The sequence below is a fragment of the Vulpes vulpes genome, chromosome X, assembly GCF_048418805.1.
Source record: "Vulpes vulpes isolate BD-2025 chromosome X, VulVul3, whole genome shotgun sequence".
Classification (NCBI taxonomy): domain Eukaryota; kingdom Metazoa; phylum Chordata; class Mammalia; order Carnivora; family Canidae; genus Vulpes; species Vulpes vulpes.
The window spans coordinates 47,733,597-47,752,631 of NC_132796.1; the positions used below are offsets into that span (position 1 = coordinate 47,733,597).

Below are 19,035 nucleotides of genomic sequence, written 5' to 3' on the forward strand. Positions count from 1 at the left end.
TTTGTTCAAGGTATTTATGGATCTATTTTGCTTTGTGTATTTATTTGTTTTGCTTTTTAGATTCCACATATAAATAAAATTATGTAGTACTTGTCTTTCTCTATCTGACTTATTTAGTAAAAATATTTTTAAAAAGAATTTGGCAACATAAAATATATAGTTGGCATATCCAACAGCAAATATTACTCCTATATTTATTTATGGTTTTAGACTGTGTTTGGGAGGACACACTTTATAGCACTGCCAAGCTATGTGAAATGAAATCCCATCCCTTTCCTCCAAATTCCCCCTCTATTGGCAATTCTAATGATTTTCCTGAGTTCATGTTATTCTCTTACTTACCAGCACTGTAGCAGCGGGAAAAATAGCATCTGAGCATATTCCTTTCCCATATTTCATGCTAGGTTCATCCAATATTAACCCTTTAAGATCCATAAGCTAGCCTAATTTACCCATTCATCTTTTTAGAAGCAATCAGTGTGGTAACTGTTTCTAAGGCTACCTTGGAATGTATTGGCATTTAAATATCTTTCTTTTCTTTTTTCTTACATGTTTTGACTTTTAGTAATGTAGTATAATTGCCTTCTGGCACTTACTGGAGACTTAAACATGATTATCATGTGTTTAGAAATGTTGAAGAAGCATTTAATAATGTGTTTCAAGAGTGATTAAGGCACTGGGAATTCTTGCAGTATGTGTGTTAATGGGACTTTTGAGATTATGTATAAATTCACCCAAAAAGAACAATATAATTGGAGCTAATTTCTCTTATAGTTGAGTATCAGTGGGAAATCGAAAGAGAGAGACCCTATTATATTGTCTTAATTAACTTTCTAGCAAAATGTTTCTTCTTTTCTGATCAGTTTTAACAGGCAATATCCACTTTATTGTACTAGAATTGGTACATTTAATGTATGCTGTTTAAAAACTATAATTTAATGTGGTTTATGTTTATGTTAGAACACCCAACTCCTTGCACAAAGATCAGGATTTTCACAGGCAAACTAGGCACAAATTTAGTACACTGTGAGTTTTTAAGATTATGTCAATAAATATATCTTTTCCCAATTCATCTAATTTTCCCTCTTCAAATTTAGAATCAAATTTCTGTTTGGCTTTTTAAGTTTTTACAATATTTATGTCTACACGTAATTATGATAAAATGTCTTCTCTTTTTACATCATGTTATAATTATAAAAGCAATACTGGTTTGAAGAAATTTTGGAATAAGAAAATAAATTACTTATAATTCTCTCACACAGGATAATCATTTTAATCAATATTTTGATGTGTCTATTCTCTAGTATTTTCTCTAAATAATATATAGACTTTCTTCTACAAAATTGGGATTACATTATATATAGTCTGTATCCTTTTTTTCCTTAACATTACATTGTGAGCATCTTCCACATCTTAAAACTTTCAAGAATGCGATTTTTATTGGTAAATTATATGTAATTAAATGTGATAACTATTTTTAGTCAGCATTTATATGTGTTTCTTTTTTGTTGTGTCATTTTTTAAGCTTAAAATATGTGCTTAAGACATAGCTCCAACTAGTCCTCCATATAAACTCTATCTAAACCTCTGAAGATACCTCGTCTTTTCTCATCTGTTGTGTACATCTGAGTATTCTAAAATAAAATGGTAGTAAATGTAGAGAGAGGAGTGAAAATTGAAGTAGTCGTAGGAAGTTATCTCAGAGTTATCTCAAGTTGGGAGTTATCTGGGACCTTGAGGAAAAATGTAATAATAATAGCAATATTTATAGCAATTAAATAGAAAATAACTTGATTTGCTATTTTTAAAACCATATTTTTGGCAATATCAAGAAATAAAATGTCTATTGTTAGTGTCTTGGTTCTAAGAAAAAGCTTGTTTGGAGTATTTCTCTGCTACCTATTGTTGATACTTTATCCTTTCATTGTCTATCTTCCTAAAGCCATGGGAATAAAGAAGAGTTCTCCTGCAGAGGAATACAACTTGCTGTGGATTGGTTCCTAGACAAAGGTCATAAAAATATTACTGTATTTGTGCCTGCCTGGAGAAAGGAGCAATCTCGCCCTGATGCACCAATTACAGGTACTATTTCAAATAAGACATTGCTTCTCATCCAGAGGCAGAGCTGGGAGAGATTGGTCCCAACTTAGATAATTATTTTTCTAAGTTTATTAAGTGTACTTAAAATGTCTTGTATTAAATATATTTTTAAAGATTTATTTATTTACTTATTTATTTGAGAGAGAGACATAGCACAAGTGGGAAGGAAAGAGAGAAGCAGGCTCTTTGCTGAGCAAGGAGCCCAAGGTAGGGCTCAATCTCAGGACCCTGGGATCATGACCTGAGCCAAAGACAGACACTTAACAGACTTAGCCACTAAGGTGCTCCCATTAAGTATATTTTTAAATGTATTTTTTCTGATCCAAATAAAACCATTATTGTGTTGTGGCATATGGCACTTAAATTGAGACTTTAATTCATCAAGGAATAAAGCATATAGTTGAAAAAAAAAGGAATGCTTTTCTATTTGACCACAGACTTTGGACTAAAATGGAATGAATCTGTTTATGAGTGTGGCTGAGTTTTCCAAAAGACTTAGAAACTATCATAGAAAATTGATCACATTCTGTAAGAGAATTGGTAGAGATTATGAGACTTGAAAATTATAGAGCAAAATATATATAGAGAAAAGTTCCATGGCAGTCAGAGCCAACTTATCAATGAGGCATAGCAGGCCCAGGGCTCAGGGCCATGATACTCTTAAGGTCCTACAAAGATATTTTGATTTGAAGCACAAGCAAGATGGCAGAGTAGGAGGGTCCTAAACTCACCTTATCCCATGATTGCAACTAGATATCGTTCACATCCCAGGGTCCTGGGATCGAGTCCCACATTGGGGTCCCCATAGGGAACCTGCTTCTACCTCTACCTATGTCTCTGCCTCTCTCTGTGTGTCTCTCACAAATAAATAAATAAAATCTTTTAAAAAATATATAAAGCCACTACTCTCAGGAGCAGAGATAATAGCTGACTTTTCTAACTTTCATATATATTCATTTTATATACTTTTCATATATATTCATATATTCATATATATATTCAATGGAATATTACTCAGCCATCAGAAAGGATGAATACCTACCATTTATATCGATGTGGATGGAACTGAAGTGTTTTATGCTGAGTGAAATAAGTCAATCAGAGAAAGACAGTTATCATATGGTTTCACTCATATGTGGAATATAAGAAATAGTACAAGGGGCCATAAGGGAATGAGGGGAAACTGAATGGGTAAAAATCAGAGAGGAAGACAAACCATGAGAGACACTTAACCTGAGAAACAAAGAGTTGTTGAAGGGGAGGTATATGGAGAGATGAAGTACCTGGTGAGGAGCATTAAGGAGGGCACTTGATGTGATGTGCCCTGGGTGTCATATGCAACTGATGAATTATTGAAAAGTACAAATGAAACTAATGATATACTATATGTTGGTTAATTGAATTTAAATTTAAAAATGCAGTGATAAAGAAAAAATAATTTAAAGCAACAAGACAAAAGAGACAGTTATATATAAGAGAAACCTCATAAAGCTATTAGTATATTTTTCAACAGAAACTTTTCAAGCCAGAAGAGAGTGGCATGATATATTCAAAGTTCTGAATGGGAAACATCTTAAGCCAAGAATAGTCCATTCTGTGAAACTATCATTCAGAATAGAAGGAGAAATAGCTTCCCAGACAAATAAAAACTAAAGGAGTTCATGGCCATTAAACTAGCCTTGCAAGAAATATTGAAAATGACACTGAGTGCAAAGAAAATACCAAAAGTAACAATATGAATGTAGGCAGCACAAAAGTAGTAAAAAAAAAAAAAAACATATTTCTGTAAAAAAATCAGTCAAGGAACTCACAAAATAAATTATGACAACATATACCTAACATGTTGGGAAGAGAGGGATAAAGAATGGCTTCAAAATTAAATGACCATCGACTTAATATGGAATTATGCTATTAAAAAAAAGGAATTCTGCTATATACAGAAGATACAATTGTGGGCAGCCCGGGTGGCTCAGCGGTTTAGCACCACCTTCAGCACAGGGTGTGATCTTGGAGAATTGGGATAGAGTCCCATGTCGGGCTCCCTGCTTGGAGCCTGCTTCTCCCTCTGCCTGTGTCTCTGACTCTCTCTCTGTGTCTCTCATGAATAAATAAATTAAATCTTTTTTAAAAAAAGAAGATATTATATACAATTGTAATGGTAACCACAAGTCAAAAACCCCTAATAGATATGCAAATAATAAAGAGAAAGAAATCCAAATGTATCATTAAATAAAACACACAAGGAAAGAGAACAAGCGAAGAAAGAAACACAGAAAAACATTAGAAACAATCACAAAACATGTAATGAAACAGCAATAAATACATATTTATCAATAATTACTTTGAATGTAAATGTAAATGTAAACCATTCCAATTAAAAGACATAGGATGCCAGAATGTGTATATATATATATATATATATATATATATATATATATATAAAGACCCATCTATATCCTTCCTGCTTGAGACTCATTTTAGACCCAAAGTCACCTGAAGATTGAATGTAAGGGGATGGAAAAAAGTTTATCATGTAAATGGATGTCAAAAAAAGCTGGAGTAGCAATACTTATATCAGACAAAATAGATTTTAAAACAAAGACAGTAATGAGACCAAAAGTAGCAAGATATAATAATAAAGGGGACAATCAAACAAGAAGATATAAAAATTGCAAATATTTAAATACTCAACATGGGAGAAACTAAATACATAAAGCAATTAATAATAAACATGAACTAATCAACAGTAATACAATAAGAGTAGGGGACTTTAACACCCCACTTATGTAAACAGGAAGATGGACAGATAAGAAAATCAACTAGGAAGCAATGGATTTTATAACACATTGGGCCAGGTGGATTTAACATATATATTTAGAACATTCCATCCTAAAACAGCAGAACACACATTCTTTTCAGGTGCACATGGAACATTTTCTAGAATAAATCACATATCAGGCCACATAACAAGTCTCAACAATTCAAAAAGATCAAAATCATACCATGCATCTTTTCTCACCACAAACTACAAAACCAGAAATCAACCAAAATAAAAAAATAAAATCTGAAAAGAGCACAAATACAAGGAGGTTAAATAACATGTTACTAAACAATGAATGGGTTAAACAAGAAATAAAAAATGAAGTCCACAAGTACATGGAAGCAAATGAAAATACAATGGTCCAAATCCTGTGGGATGAAGCAAAAGCAATTCTAAAGGGAAGTTTATAGCAATACAAGGCTACCTTAAGAAGCAAGAGAAATCTCAAATAAAAAAACCTAACCTAATACCTAAAGGAGCTAGAAAAAAAGAACAATAAATAAAACCTCAAATCAGCAGAAGGAAGAAAATAATAAAGGTTAGAGCACAAATAAATGATACAGAATCTAAAAATAACAGTAGACAGAACATAAAGACTCCTAACTCTGGAAAACGAACTAGGGGTGGTGGAAGGGGAGGAGGGCGGGGGGTGGGGGAGAATGGGTGATGGGTACTGAGGGGGGCACTTGATGGGATGAGCACTGGGTGTTATTCTGTATGTTGGCAAATTGAACACCGATAAAAAATAAATTTATTCTTTAAAAAAATAAAAATAAAAATAACAGAAGAGACCAATGAAACCAGGGGCTGGCTTTTTGAAAAGATTAAAAAAAATCCAGGGATGCCTGGGTGGCTTGGGATGCCTGGGTGGCTCAGCAGTTGAGCATCTGCCTTCAGACCCAGGGTGTGATACTGGAGTCCTGGGATCGAGTCCCACATTGGGCTCCCTGCATGGAGCCTGCTTCTCTCTCTGCCTGTGTCTCTGCTTCTCTCTGTATGTGTCTCTCATGAATAAATAGATAAAATCTTTTTAAAAAATCCATAAACCTCTAGCCAGACTGATCAAAAAGCAAAGAGCAATGACTCAAATAAAATTTAAAAATGTAAAAGCAGAAATATCAACCAACAGAAATACAAACAAATGTAAGAGAATATTATGAAAAAATATATGACAATAAATTGGGCAACCTAGAAAAAATGGAGCAACAGGCACCTCCCCAGACATCCAGTACAAGCCCCTGCCCACATCATGTCTCTAAAGCCTGGAGATTTAAAGGTCAGCAGACTCACCTTGGATAGAGCCAGGAAGGTACTGTGCTGCTTCTGGAGAGAAAGTAGGCAAATAACCTGGGGATAGACAGAATGGAAACAACCATCTGAATAACACCTGAGGCACATAGAGTGAAGATTATTTGCTATGCTAGGAGCACTTCCTTGAGAGGCAGCATTTACATAGATGCCTCTCCAGGAAAAAAGGAAGTGGCTGGCACCATTTCTTTCCCCTGCCCTGTAGCAGGCAAACCACTTGGAGGGAGCAGCTCAGCATGGACACTGGATAGCTAACTTGCATATACACTGGATAGCTAACTTGCATATAATCCCCTGAACTCTGGTGGGACTTCCCTTTTCAGTCAAGCAAAGTTCAGTCCCAGCACAGCATACCCTGCCCCCAGAAGACCAGGACAAACTTGTACCCATGCCACGTCTCCCAACCACAGAGTTCTGTAGGGCCTCAGTTCTAGTGGAGTTTGTGAGAGGTCTTACCTCAGAATCACACCAGAGCACACCAAGCTAAAACTGACAACATTCAGTCCATGGACCAAACACTGCCAACAGGTGGTAAGAAGAGCCTCTGCAGATGACTGATCTGAAGGACACAGCAGCCAAATCACAGTAGAAGAGCATATGCAGCACACACCAGAGACAATCCCTGAAGTGACAAGCCTTGGGCACTACATGACCTCTTTTTCACAAGACCATTACTTTCAGAAGCAGGAAACACAACTTGCTTTACAAAAACAGCAAAAGGGTAGAAACTTAGAAATAAGCCAAGAGGGAGGACTTTATCCCAAATAAAAGAACAAGACAAGGCCACAGACAAAATTCTAAGCAAAAGAGATATAAGTAACATGCCTGTTGGCGAATTTAAAGTAACAATCATAAGGATTCTTACTGGGTTTGAGAAAAGAATAGAAGACATCAGTGACACCCTTACAATAGAGATAAAAGAGTTAAATAGAATTAATCAGAGATGAAAGATGCAATAAATAAGATTGGAAGCAGACTTGATGCAATGAACAGCAAGCTGAAATAAGCAGAGGAACAAATTAGTGACCTAGAAGACAAAATAATGGAAAACAATGAAGCTGAACAAAAGAGAGAGAATTATGTAACACAAGTGTGTCTACTACTACTTACTACTTAGGGAACTCACTGGCTCCACAAATGTAGTAATATTCATATTATAGGAGTTCCAGGAGAGGAGAAAGAAAAGGGGGCAGAAAATTTATTTCAGATAATAATAGCTAGAAACTTCCTTAATTTGTTAAGAGAAACAGATATCCAGAGCCAGGAGACACAATGATCTCCCATCAAAATCAATGAAAGCAGGCCAACAAGAAGACATATTGTAATTAAATTTGAAAAATATAATGATAAAGAAAAAAATTAAAAACAGTAAGAAAAAAGTAGTCCTTAACTTACAAGGTAAGACTCATAAGTCTAGTTGCACATTTCTCAACAGAAAACTTGGCAAGCCAGAAGGGAGTAGCATGATATATTCAAAATGCTGAATGGGAAAAATCTGTAGCCAAGAAGACTCTATCCAGCAAAGCTATAATTTAGAATAGAAGGAGAGATAGAGTTTCCCAGACAAACAAAAACTAAAGGATTTTGTGACCACTAAAGTAGCTCTGCAAGAAATATTTAAAAAAGAGTCTTTGAGTGCAAAGGAGAGACCAAAGACAAGAAAGGATCAGAGAAAATCTCCAAAAACCATGACAAAACAAGTAATAAAATGGCAATAAATACATATCTATTAATAACTACTTTGAATGTAAATGAACTAAACATTCCAAAGGCATAGAATATCAGAATGGATTAAAAAAAGACTTGTATATATGCTGCCTACATGAGATTCATTTTAGACCTAAAGACATCTGTATATCAAGAGCAAGGGGGTAGAGAAATATTTACCATCCAAATAGATGTCAAAGAAAGCCTGAGTAGCAAAATTTACATCAGAAACATTAGAATTCAAAACAAAGACTGTAAAAGGAGATAAAGAGGGCAAAATATAATTATAAAGGGAACAATCCAACAAGATCTAACTAATGTAAATATTTATGCCACCAACATGGGAGTACCCAAATATATAAATCAATTAATAACAGACAAAAAGGAGCTAATTGATAATAGCACAATAATAGTAGGGAACTTTAATACTCCACTTATATCAATGGACAGATAAGCTAAACAGAAAACCAATAAGGAAACAATGGCTTTGAATGACACACTGGACCAGATGGCCTTAACAGATATATTCAGAACATTCCATCCTACAACAGCACACTATACATTTTTTTTCAAGTGCTAATGGAACATTCTATAGAATAGATCACATTAGGTCAAAAACAGGCCTCAACAAATTAAAAAAGATTGGACTCATACCATGCATGTTTTCTCACTACAGTTCTAGGAAACTAGAAATCAACCACAAGGGAAAATCTGGAAAGACCATAATACACGGAGGTTAAACAACAACTAAACAATGAAAGAGGCAACCAGGAAATCAAACAAGCAATTAAAAAACGTATGGAAACAAATGAAAACTAAAATACAATATTTCAAAACCTCTGGGATGCAGCAAAAATTGTCCTAAGAGTGGAGTATATAGCAAAATAGGCCTCCCTCAAGAAGCAAGAAAATTTTCAAATAAACAACCTAAACTTACACCAAAAGAAGCTAGAAAAAGAACAAAAAAGAAGCCTAAAACCAGCAGAAGGTAGAAAATAATAAAGAGCAGAAATAAATTATATAGAAAAAAATTAAAATAACAATAGACTAGATCAATGGAACCAGGAACTGATTCACTGAAAAAAATAATAAAATTGATAAACTTATAGATTGAATTATCAAAAAGGAAAGAGAAAAGACACAAATAAAATCACAAATAAGAGAAGAGAAATTACCTCCAACACCACAGAAATGCAAACAATTATAAGAGATATATAAAATATATGCCAACAAATTGGACAACCTGGAAGAAATGGACAAATTCCTACAAATGTATGAACTACCCAAACTGAAACAGGAAGAAATGAAAAACTTGAACAGACCAGTAAACAACAAAGAAATTGAATCAGTAATCAGAAAACTCCCAATAAACAAAAGTCCCGGGCCAAGTGGTTTCACAGGTGAATTCTAACAAACATTTAAAAAAGATTTAATACCTATACTTCTCAAACTATTCTAAAAAATGGAAGTGAAAGGAAAATTTCCAAACTCATTCTATGAGTCCAACATTACCCTGATATCAAAACTAGATAATGACTCCCCTAAAAAAGAGAACAAGTCAATATTTCTGATGAACATGGATGGAAAAATTCTCAGTAAAATATTAGCAAACCAAATGCAACAATAAATTAAAAGAATAATTCACCAATATCAAGTGGGATTTATTCCTGGTTGCAAGAGTGGTTCAATATTTGCAAATAAATCAATATGATATACCACACTAAGAAAAGAAAGGCTAAGGACCATAAGATCATTTCAATAGATGTGGAAAAAGCATTTGAAAAGTACAACATCCATTCTTGATAACAATCCTCAACAAAGCAAATTTAGAGGGAACATGCCTCAATATAATAAAGGCCATCTACAAAAAACCAAAAGCTAGTAACATCTTTCATTGGGATGGATGGTCAGGAACAACAAATGGATGTCCACTCTCACCACAGTTATTTAACGTAGGACTAGAAGTCCTAGTTTCAGCTATCAGACAACAAGAAATAAAAGGCATCCAAGTAGGCAAGGAAGAAGTACAACTTTCACTATTTGCAGATGACATGATACCCTAAAGAAGATATGGTTTATGTATACAATGGAATATTACTCAGCCATTAGAAATGACAAATACCCACCATTTGCTTCAACATGGATGGAACTGGAGGGTATTATGCTGAGTGAAATAAGTCAATCGGAGAAGGACAAACATTATATGTTCTCATTCATTTGGGGAATATAAATAATAGCGAAAGGGAATAGAAGGGAAGGGAGAAGAAATGGGTAGGAAATATCAGAAAGGGAGACAGAACATAAAGACTCCTAACTCTGGGAAACGAACTAGGGGTGGTGGAAGGGGAGGGGGTGGGGGTTGGGGGTGAATGTGTGACGGGTACTGAGGGGGGCACTTGACGGGATGAGCACTGGGTATTATTCTGTATGTTGGCAAATTGAACACCAATAAAAAAATAAATTTATTATTAAAAAAACATAAGGATTTATTTTAGAGCATAATAATAAAATATAAAAAGAAAATCCAAAAGACTCCACCTAAAGACTGATAACACTGATGAACAAATATAGTAAAGTCACAGGATACAAAATCAATGTTCAGAAATCTGTTGAATTTCTATACACCAATAATAAAGCAGCGGAAAGAGAAATTAAGGAACCAATCTCATTTATAATTGCACCAAAAACTATAAGATACCTAGGTAAATGATCTATACTCTGAGACTTATAAAACACTGATGAAAGAAATTAAACATGACAAAAAGAAATAGCAAAAACATTCCATGCTCATGGATTGGAAGAAGAGATGATGTTTAAATGTCTATACTACTCAAAGCACATTTAATGCAATTCCTATCAAAATACCACCAGCATCTTTCACAGAGCTAGAAAAACAATTCTAAAATTTTTGTGGAAAAACAAAAGACCCTAAATAGACAAAGCAAGCTTGAAAAAGAAAAGCAAAGCTAGAGGTATTACAATTCCAGACTTCAAGTTATATCACAAAACAGTACTAATCAAAACAATATGGGGTGGCACAAAAATAGACACATAGATCAATGGAACAGAATAGAAAACTCAGAAAGGAACTCTCAAACATATGGTCAATTAACCTTTGACAAAGCAGGGAAGAATATCCAATGGAAAAAAGGCAGTCTGTTCAACAAATCATGTTGAGAAAATTGGATAGTAACATGTAAACGAATGAAACTGGACCACTTTTTATACACTGTACACAAAAATAAATTCAAAATGGATAAAAGACCTAAATGTGAGGCAGGAACTTATTAAAATCCTAGAGGAGAACACAAGCAGTAATCTCTTTGCTATTGGCCATAACAATTTCTTTTTAAAAATATTTTATTTATTTATTCATGAGAGACACACACAGAGAGAGGCAACTAAGTAAACCACTTAAGTTTCTCTTCACACAGGCAGAGGGAGAAGCAGGCTCCATGCAGGGAGCCCAATGTGGGACTTGATCCCGGGACTCCCAGGATCCTGAACCAAAAAGGCAGATGCTCAACCACTGGGCCACCCAGGCATCCTGGCCATAACAATTTCTTACTTAATATGTCCCATGAGGCAAGGGAAACAAAAGCAAAAATAAACTATTGGTACTTCATCAAAATATAAAGCATCTATACAGCAAAGAGAACAATCAACAAAACTAAATGTCAACCTAAGGAATGGGAGAAGTTATTTGCAAATGGCATATTTGATAATGGGTTAGTATCCAGAATCTGTAAAGAACTTATAAAACTCAACACTACAAAAAAACAATACAATTAAAAAATGGACAGAAGACACGAATAGACATCTTTCCAAAGAAGACATGCATATGGCCAACAGACACATGACAAGATGCCCAAAAAAGGACAAACATTATATGGTCTCATTCAATTGGAGAATATAAAAATTAGTGAAAGGGAATAAAAGGGAAGGAGAGAAAATGAGTGAAAATATCAGTGAGGGTGACAAAACATGAGAGACACCTACCTCTGGGAAATGAACAGGGGTAGTGGAAGGGGAGGTGGGCGGGGTTTGGGGTGACTGGGTGATGGGCACTGAGGGGGCACTTGGCAGGATGAGCACTGGGTGTTATGCTATATGTTGGCAAATTGAACTCCAATGAAAAAACTAAAAAAAGAAAAGATGCACAAGATCACTCAACATCAGGGAAATACAAATCAAAACTACAATGAGACACCCCCTCACACCTGTCAGATGGCTAAAATCAACAACATAAGAAGTAACACGTGTTGTCAAGGATGTTTAGAAAGAGGACCCCTGCTGCAACGTTAGTGGAAATGCAAACTGGTGCAGCCACACTAGAAAACAGCAAACAGTATAAAGTTATCTCAAAAAAGATAAAAGAATCCTAGAACCATACCACTGAAAGATTTAAACAAAGATAGACACAACTATAAGGAAGGAGGTAGGAGGCTACATTTCTCTTGGGTAAGTAAGCTGGTTCTTGGCTCCATCATGGGCTTCAGTGAAACCACTTAAGTTTCTCTTCAAATGTACAAAATTGAGAACTATTATCTCAGGGAAACCGATGGTGTTATTCATTATGTATAAATCCAGGATATTAGTATTGAAAGGGATGTGTTAAACCATAACAGTTAATCTGGTCAGTTTACAGATGAGAAAACTGAGTCCCTGGTATGTAAAGGTTCTGACTGACAGTCAGAGTTAGTATCTAATGGGACCAAGGCAGTACTCATCCCAGTGTTCCCACTCCATTGTGTTGCCACTCCTCGGACTAACTTTAACCATGATATAATATCATGACACAGATTGAGAGCTAGCTACGTGCTTTATATTATGCTAAATCTCTCATGCCATCTATTTTAACAATACCAAAACAAGGACGTATTATTACAGATAGTATTTGGCAGATAGTGAAATTGTGTCACAGATGAATAGTTGGTTGACAGTTTATCTAGGTTTGGGGATTTCACTGTCCTATAAGCTCAGGACGCTAGCTGAGAGTGTGGAAAAGAAAGTGCTTCATTTGCTTTCCAATACTGCTGAGTGGGGAAGCCCAGCTAAAGGCAGCATACTAAAAAGTATGGCATCAAAATAAGAGTCTAATTAGGTCTTGTGATGAGTGGCAGAGGTAATTTTGTCACCACCCATTATACTGTGGAATTGCTTCTAAAGAATTACTATTCCAGTACTTATATTCCAAAAAGTGATAGGATGCTGAATAATGTCTCATAGTATGGTGGTGAGAAATATCTTACAGTATGTTGAATGCACATTGGGCATGGACTGAAGACTCAGATTCAGATCTAGCTATAATCCTTCTGTGTCTCCATTTGTTATGCAAAATAAGGATAACAATAATAGTGCATCAATCTACCTTACAATGCAAGAAAATCCACCTCAGGGTTCATGGTGGTAAAAAATATAAATATCTCATGGGAAAGCACTTCTACAAATGTAAAGATGTTACTTAATTTCAAGGTATTATTTAAGTAAGGACTCACTTTCTATTCCAATTTATAAAGCACATGAACATTTTGTCATGAGGTTGGTCACACTCTATAAACTGTGGATATCAAATAATAAGCATTATTAGAGACAGTTTGCAGTATCAATTGCAGTATCAGTTTTGCACCTGAACTTCAATTGAATCAGAGAGCCATTTTATAAGGGAATGGACCATGTCTATACACAATTGTAACTGGAAATGTAATCCCATACATTGTAAAGAGTCAAGACTCTTCCAAAGAGTCATTAACAGTGGAAGTAAATATGCTTGTTGGAATAGGCAGTTTTCAATATTCTTTTACTGATCTATGTTTATACAATGAATGGCTATTACTCTGAGAAATAATGAGAATTTAAAGATACCAATCTTACCTATGTTTCAATAATGGAAAAATAGTTTTAGATTATTGGCCAAATATACCAGTTATATACTTGCTTAATCTCAAATAAAAATATAAATTCATTTGAAGATTCCTTCTTTTACATACTTTTTTAGTATACCAAGATCAGAACCTATTCAGATCCTATTTAGCCCTACATAACATTACTGTGAATTTTAACAAGATATTCCTCATTTGTAAGTGTATATATATATATATATATATATATATGTAAATACACATTTATATATACATATATTAAATACAATCAATTTATGATCCATATTTTTCATTTATTTAATATTTTCCCAAGGTATACTAATACTATAATAAAGAAATAGCAAATATGTTGTATAACATTTAACTATTTTCTGCACCTTATTACAGTTTCTGTGACCTTTTTAAGAATGAAACATTGTGACACTTTGATGGCTCAGTTGGACATCTGCTTTCCACTCAGTCATGATCCTAGGGTCCTGCAATAGAGCTCTGCATCAAGCCCTGCATTGGGTGCCCTGCTTGTCAGGGAGTCTGCTTCTCTTTCTGTCTGCCTGCTGCTCCCCCTGCTTGTTCTCTCTCTCTTTCTCTCTGTCAAATAAACAAAGAAAATCTTTTTAAAAAATGAAAAAAAAGATAAAAGATAAAAATTGAACTACCTAAGATCCAGCAATTGTACTATAATTGTACTACTAGGTATTTACCAAAACAATACAAAAATACTAATTTGAGGGGAGACGTGCAGCCTGATGTTTATAGTTGCATTACCTAGAATAGTCATATTATAAAAAACCCAAATGTCCATCAACTAATGAATGGATAAAGAAGATGTGAGATATATATATACCTGCCTTCAGCCCAGGGCCTGATCCTGGAGTCCCAGGATTGAGTCCCATGTCAGGCTCTCAGCATGCTCCTCCCTCTGCCTCTCTCTCTCTCTCCATCTCTCAAGAATAAATAAAATCTTTAAATATATATATATATATATTTATATTTATATATATATAAATATATAAGTCATCATTGGAGGTATATATATATATATATATATATATATATATACCTCCAATGATGAGTGGCGCTGGAGAGTATTATGCTAGCAAAATAAAGCAGTCAGAGAAAGTCAAATACCATATGATTTCACTCATATGTGGAATTTAAGAAACAAAACAAAGGAGCATAGGGAAAAGAAGAGAGGGAGAGGCAAACCAAGAAATATATTCTTAACTATAAAGAATAAACTGATGGTTACCAGAGGGGAAGTTGGGGGGGAATGGATTAAATAGGTGATAGGGATTAAGGAGTACAGTTGTTGTGACTTCACCACATGTTGTATGTAAGTATTGAATCACTATATATCATACCCTAGAAAATAACATTACACTGTACATAATTGGAATTTAAATAAAAACTTTAAATAGGGGGAAAATAGCCATATGATCATTTAAATAGGTGCATAAATAGTATTTTACAAAGTACAACATCCATTCATTATAAAAACCCTAAAAAACATAGGTTTAGAGGGAATATATCTCAAATTAATAAAGGCAATATATGAAAAACCCACAGCTAACATGATCCTCAATAGGGAAAAATTGAGAGCTTTCCCCCTAAGGTCAGGAACAAGACATGTATGTCCACTCTCACCACTATTATTCAACATAGAACCAGAAGTCATAGCCACAACAATCAGACAATAAAAAGAAACAGAAGGCACCCAAATCAGTAAGGAAGAAGTAAACTTTCACTATTTACATATGACATGATATTCTATATAGAAATTCTGAAAACCTCCAAAAAACTGCTAAACTGATAAATGAATTCAGTAATGTTGTAAGATACAAAATCAGCATACAGAAATCTGTTGCATTCCTATACACCAATAATGAAGCAGCAGAAAAAGAAATTAAGAAATGAACCCCATTTACACTTGCACCAAAACCAACAATAACCAATATATTATTCCTAAATAAACCTAAGTGAAGAGACAAAAGAGCTATACTTTGAAAACTATAAAACACTTATGAAAGAAATTGAGGAAGACACAAAGAAGTGGAAAAATATTCTATGCTCATGGATTGGAACAACAAACATTTTTAAGAAGTCTATGCTACTCAAAGCAATCTACCATTTATTGCAATCCTTATCAGAATATAAACAGTATTTTTTACAGAGCCAGACCAAACAATCCTAAAATTGGTATGGAAACACAAAATACCCTGAAAATCAAAGCAATCTTGAAAAATGAAAGCAAAGCTGAAGGCATCACAATTCTGAGCTTCAAGTTCTGTTAGAAAGCTGTAGTAAACAAAGCTATATGGTACTGGCACAAAAATAGACACATAGATCAATGGAACAGAATAGAAAACCAGAAATAAACCCACAATTATATATGGTCAGTTACTCTTCAATAAATCTGGAAAGAATATCCAATGGGAAAAAGTTTCTTCAACAAATGGTATTGGGCGTACTGGACAACAACAAGCAAAAGAATGAAACTGGACCACTTTCCTACCCCATACACAAAGTAAACTCAAAATGGATTAAAGACCTAAATGAGAGACCTGACATTGTAAAAATTCTAGAAGAGGACACAAAACAGTAATGTCTCTGACATCCACAGCAAATATTTTTCTAGATATATTTCCTGAAGCAAGGGAAATAAAAGCAAAAATAAACTATTGATACTCCATCAAAATACAAAACTTCTGCACAGTGAAGGAACAATCAACAAAATTAAAAGGCACCCTAAGGAATGGGTAAAGATATTTGCAGATGATATATCTGTTAAAGGGGAATTATCCAAAATATGTAAAGGATTTATACAAATTAATACCAAAAAACAAATAATCCCATTAAAAAATGGGCAGTAGCATGAACAGACATTTCTCCAATGAAGACATATGGATGGCCAACAGACACATGAAAGATGCTCGACATCACTCATCCTCAGGGAACCAGAAATAAAAATACAATGAGATATCACCTCACCCCTGTCAGAATGGCTAAAATAAAAAACACAAGAAACAAGTATTGGCAAGGATGTGGAGAAAAAAGAACTCCTTGCACTGTTGGTGGGAATGCAAAATTTTGTAGCCACTGTGGAAAACAGTATGGAAGTTCCTCAAAATAGTTAAAAATAGAACTACTATCCCCAGTGGTATATCCCCCCAAAATACAAAAAAAAAAAAAAACAATGCAAACACTAATTCAAAAAGTTACATGCACCTGTGTGTTTATAGCAGCATCATTTCCAGAATATGGAAGCAGCCCTAGTGTCCATAGATTGATGAATGGATAAATAAAATGTAGTGTATATACATACAATGGAATATTCTTCAGCCATAAGAAAGAGTGAAATCTAGTACAACTGAAAGTAATATGGCACTGTATGTGATTTGGAATTAAAACAAAAACTTAAAAAATATATTTATACCAAAAAATGAAATCTGCCATTTGCAATGACATGAATAGAGCTAGACAGTATAATGCTAAATGATAAAAGTCATTCAGAGAAAGAAAAATATCATATGGTTTCACTGTTATGTGGAATTTAAGAAACAAAACAAATCAGCAAATGAAAAAAATTGAGAGATAGACCAACCAAAAAACACTCTTATCTATAGAGAACACACTCTTGGTTACCAGAGAGAAGTTGGGTGGTGTGGATAGGTGAATAGGTGATGAGGAATAAGGAGTGCACTTTTCTTGATGAGTATTTGTGAATAATATTTCTTTATTAAAGAGGGGGCCCGCAAAGGCAAACATGCTTAAGGCCAATGATGCAACCCTAATGTCAGTAGGATTACTACATTCACTTACAACACTATATGAAGCTAGCTCTTTATAGCACTTGAGAACATATAGACCCCAGTCCTCTGAGTATCAGCTGTTTGCATGATGTGCCAAATAAGTAAGTCAGAGTGGTGGTCAGAGCTGTGTTGTGGAGTTGTCTGCCAGCTTCTGAACAGGGTCCCAACTTCATCTGAGAGTAGATTCTGACCCTGCTCAAGTCCAGCTTGTATGCTTTCTTTCCTCAGCAGTTAAGAGGCCAAAAGTAAAGGGGTTCAGTACTCAACATGCTACAGCTTTATTTCTCCTTAATTGTGGCTTTTCTTCAGGCAGAAGGCAAAAATGTAATGTACGGAATGATGCCTTACCTTTCTCCTGGCAGGCACATCCTCAGCATACTGCTCTGTTTTCTTCAGCAGCCAAAAGATGGTCCTTCCTCCAAAGGGCAAAACAATCATCAAGAATGCTAGGATATCAGTGTTATTTTTCACTTTTCATGGTTGTTTTTGAAACTTAGATGTCATTGAATCCAGTTCCTTCACTTTATGGAAAACTGAAGTCCCAAGGAGAAGGTGACTAGTCTAAGGTCACAATCCAAATTGGTACCATAGCCGGGAATAGAGGCCACTTCCTCTCTAAGGGCAAATAACATATTCATCTAGTACAAACATCTGTACTTGTAATATGAGGATAATGCTGGTAATTTCCAAAGATGGTTTCTACTCTGTGGCATATAATCTATATTTTGACAGATCAAGATATTCTACGTAAACTGGAGAAAGAAAAGATTCTTGTCTTCACACCATCCCGAAGGGTCCAGGGCAGAAGAGTTGTCTGTTATGATGACCGGTTCATAGTCAAATTGGCTTTCGATTCGGATGGCATCATTGTATCTAATGATAACTATCGAGACCTTCAAGTTGAAAAGCCAGAATGGAAGAAGTTTATAGAGGAGCGGTTGCTGATGTATTCCTTTGTGAATGACAAGTACGTTGCTTTCAGTAGGCTCTGAATAACCTAAATCCAAGTTTAACTAGGAATAGATTATTTCATTTCAATAAACATTTACTAAACATTTACTGTGTACTGTGCATTATGCTGATTGGCATGGGGATAAGATGCTGAATAAGAAACAGGACTCACCCTTAAGTAGTGAAGAGAGAGAAAGAGAACCAAAATGTGTTGTGATAAGCAGTATGGTTAGAATTTTTAAAATTTCTTTGTCTACATGAAATGATAGGAAAAAGCCTCAAACAGGAGATGACATTTGAGGTGAAGTTTACAGACAGCAAAAAGGGGACTACTGGGCATTACAGGTAAAGGGGCTATCATGAATAAAGGTATAAAGATGTGAAAGTGGGTTTCATGTTGGGGAACCAGCAGGTATGCCATTATGGTTGAAACATATAGTCTACAGAAGAATCATAC

The 19,035-nt window shown here is 34.7% G+C and overlaps 1 protein-coding gene across 9 annotated transcripts in view; it reads left to right on the plus strand.

Annotated features, from left to right (window-relative positions):
* The window catches only part of ZC3H12B (zinc finger CCCH-type containing 12B), a 443,182-nt gene that overhangs the window by 416,750 nt on the left and 7,397 nt on the right, over positions 1-19,035 (plus strand). For all 9 annotated transcript variants that reach the window (XM_072744679.1, XM_025987640.2, XM_072744681.1 and 6 more), the window contains 2 exons: positions 1,943-2,082; positions 18,360-18,594. In XM_072744679.1, coding sequence (XP_072600780.1) covers positions 1,943-2,082; positions 18,360-18,594 — 375 coding nt within the window. The remainder of the gene's footprint in view (positions 1-1,942; positions 2,083-18,359; positions 18,595-19,035) is intronic.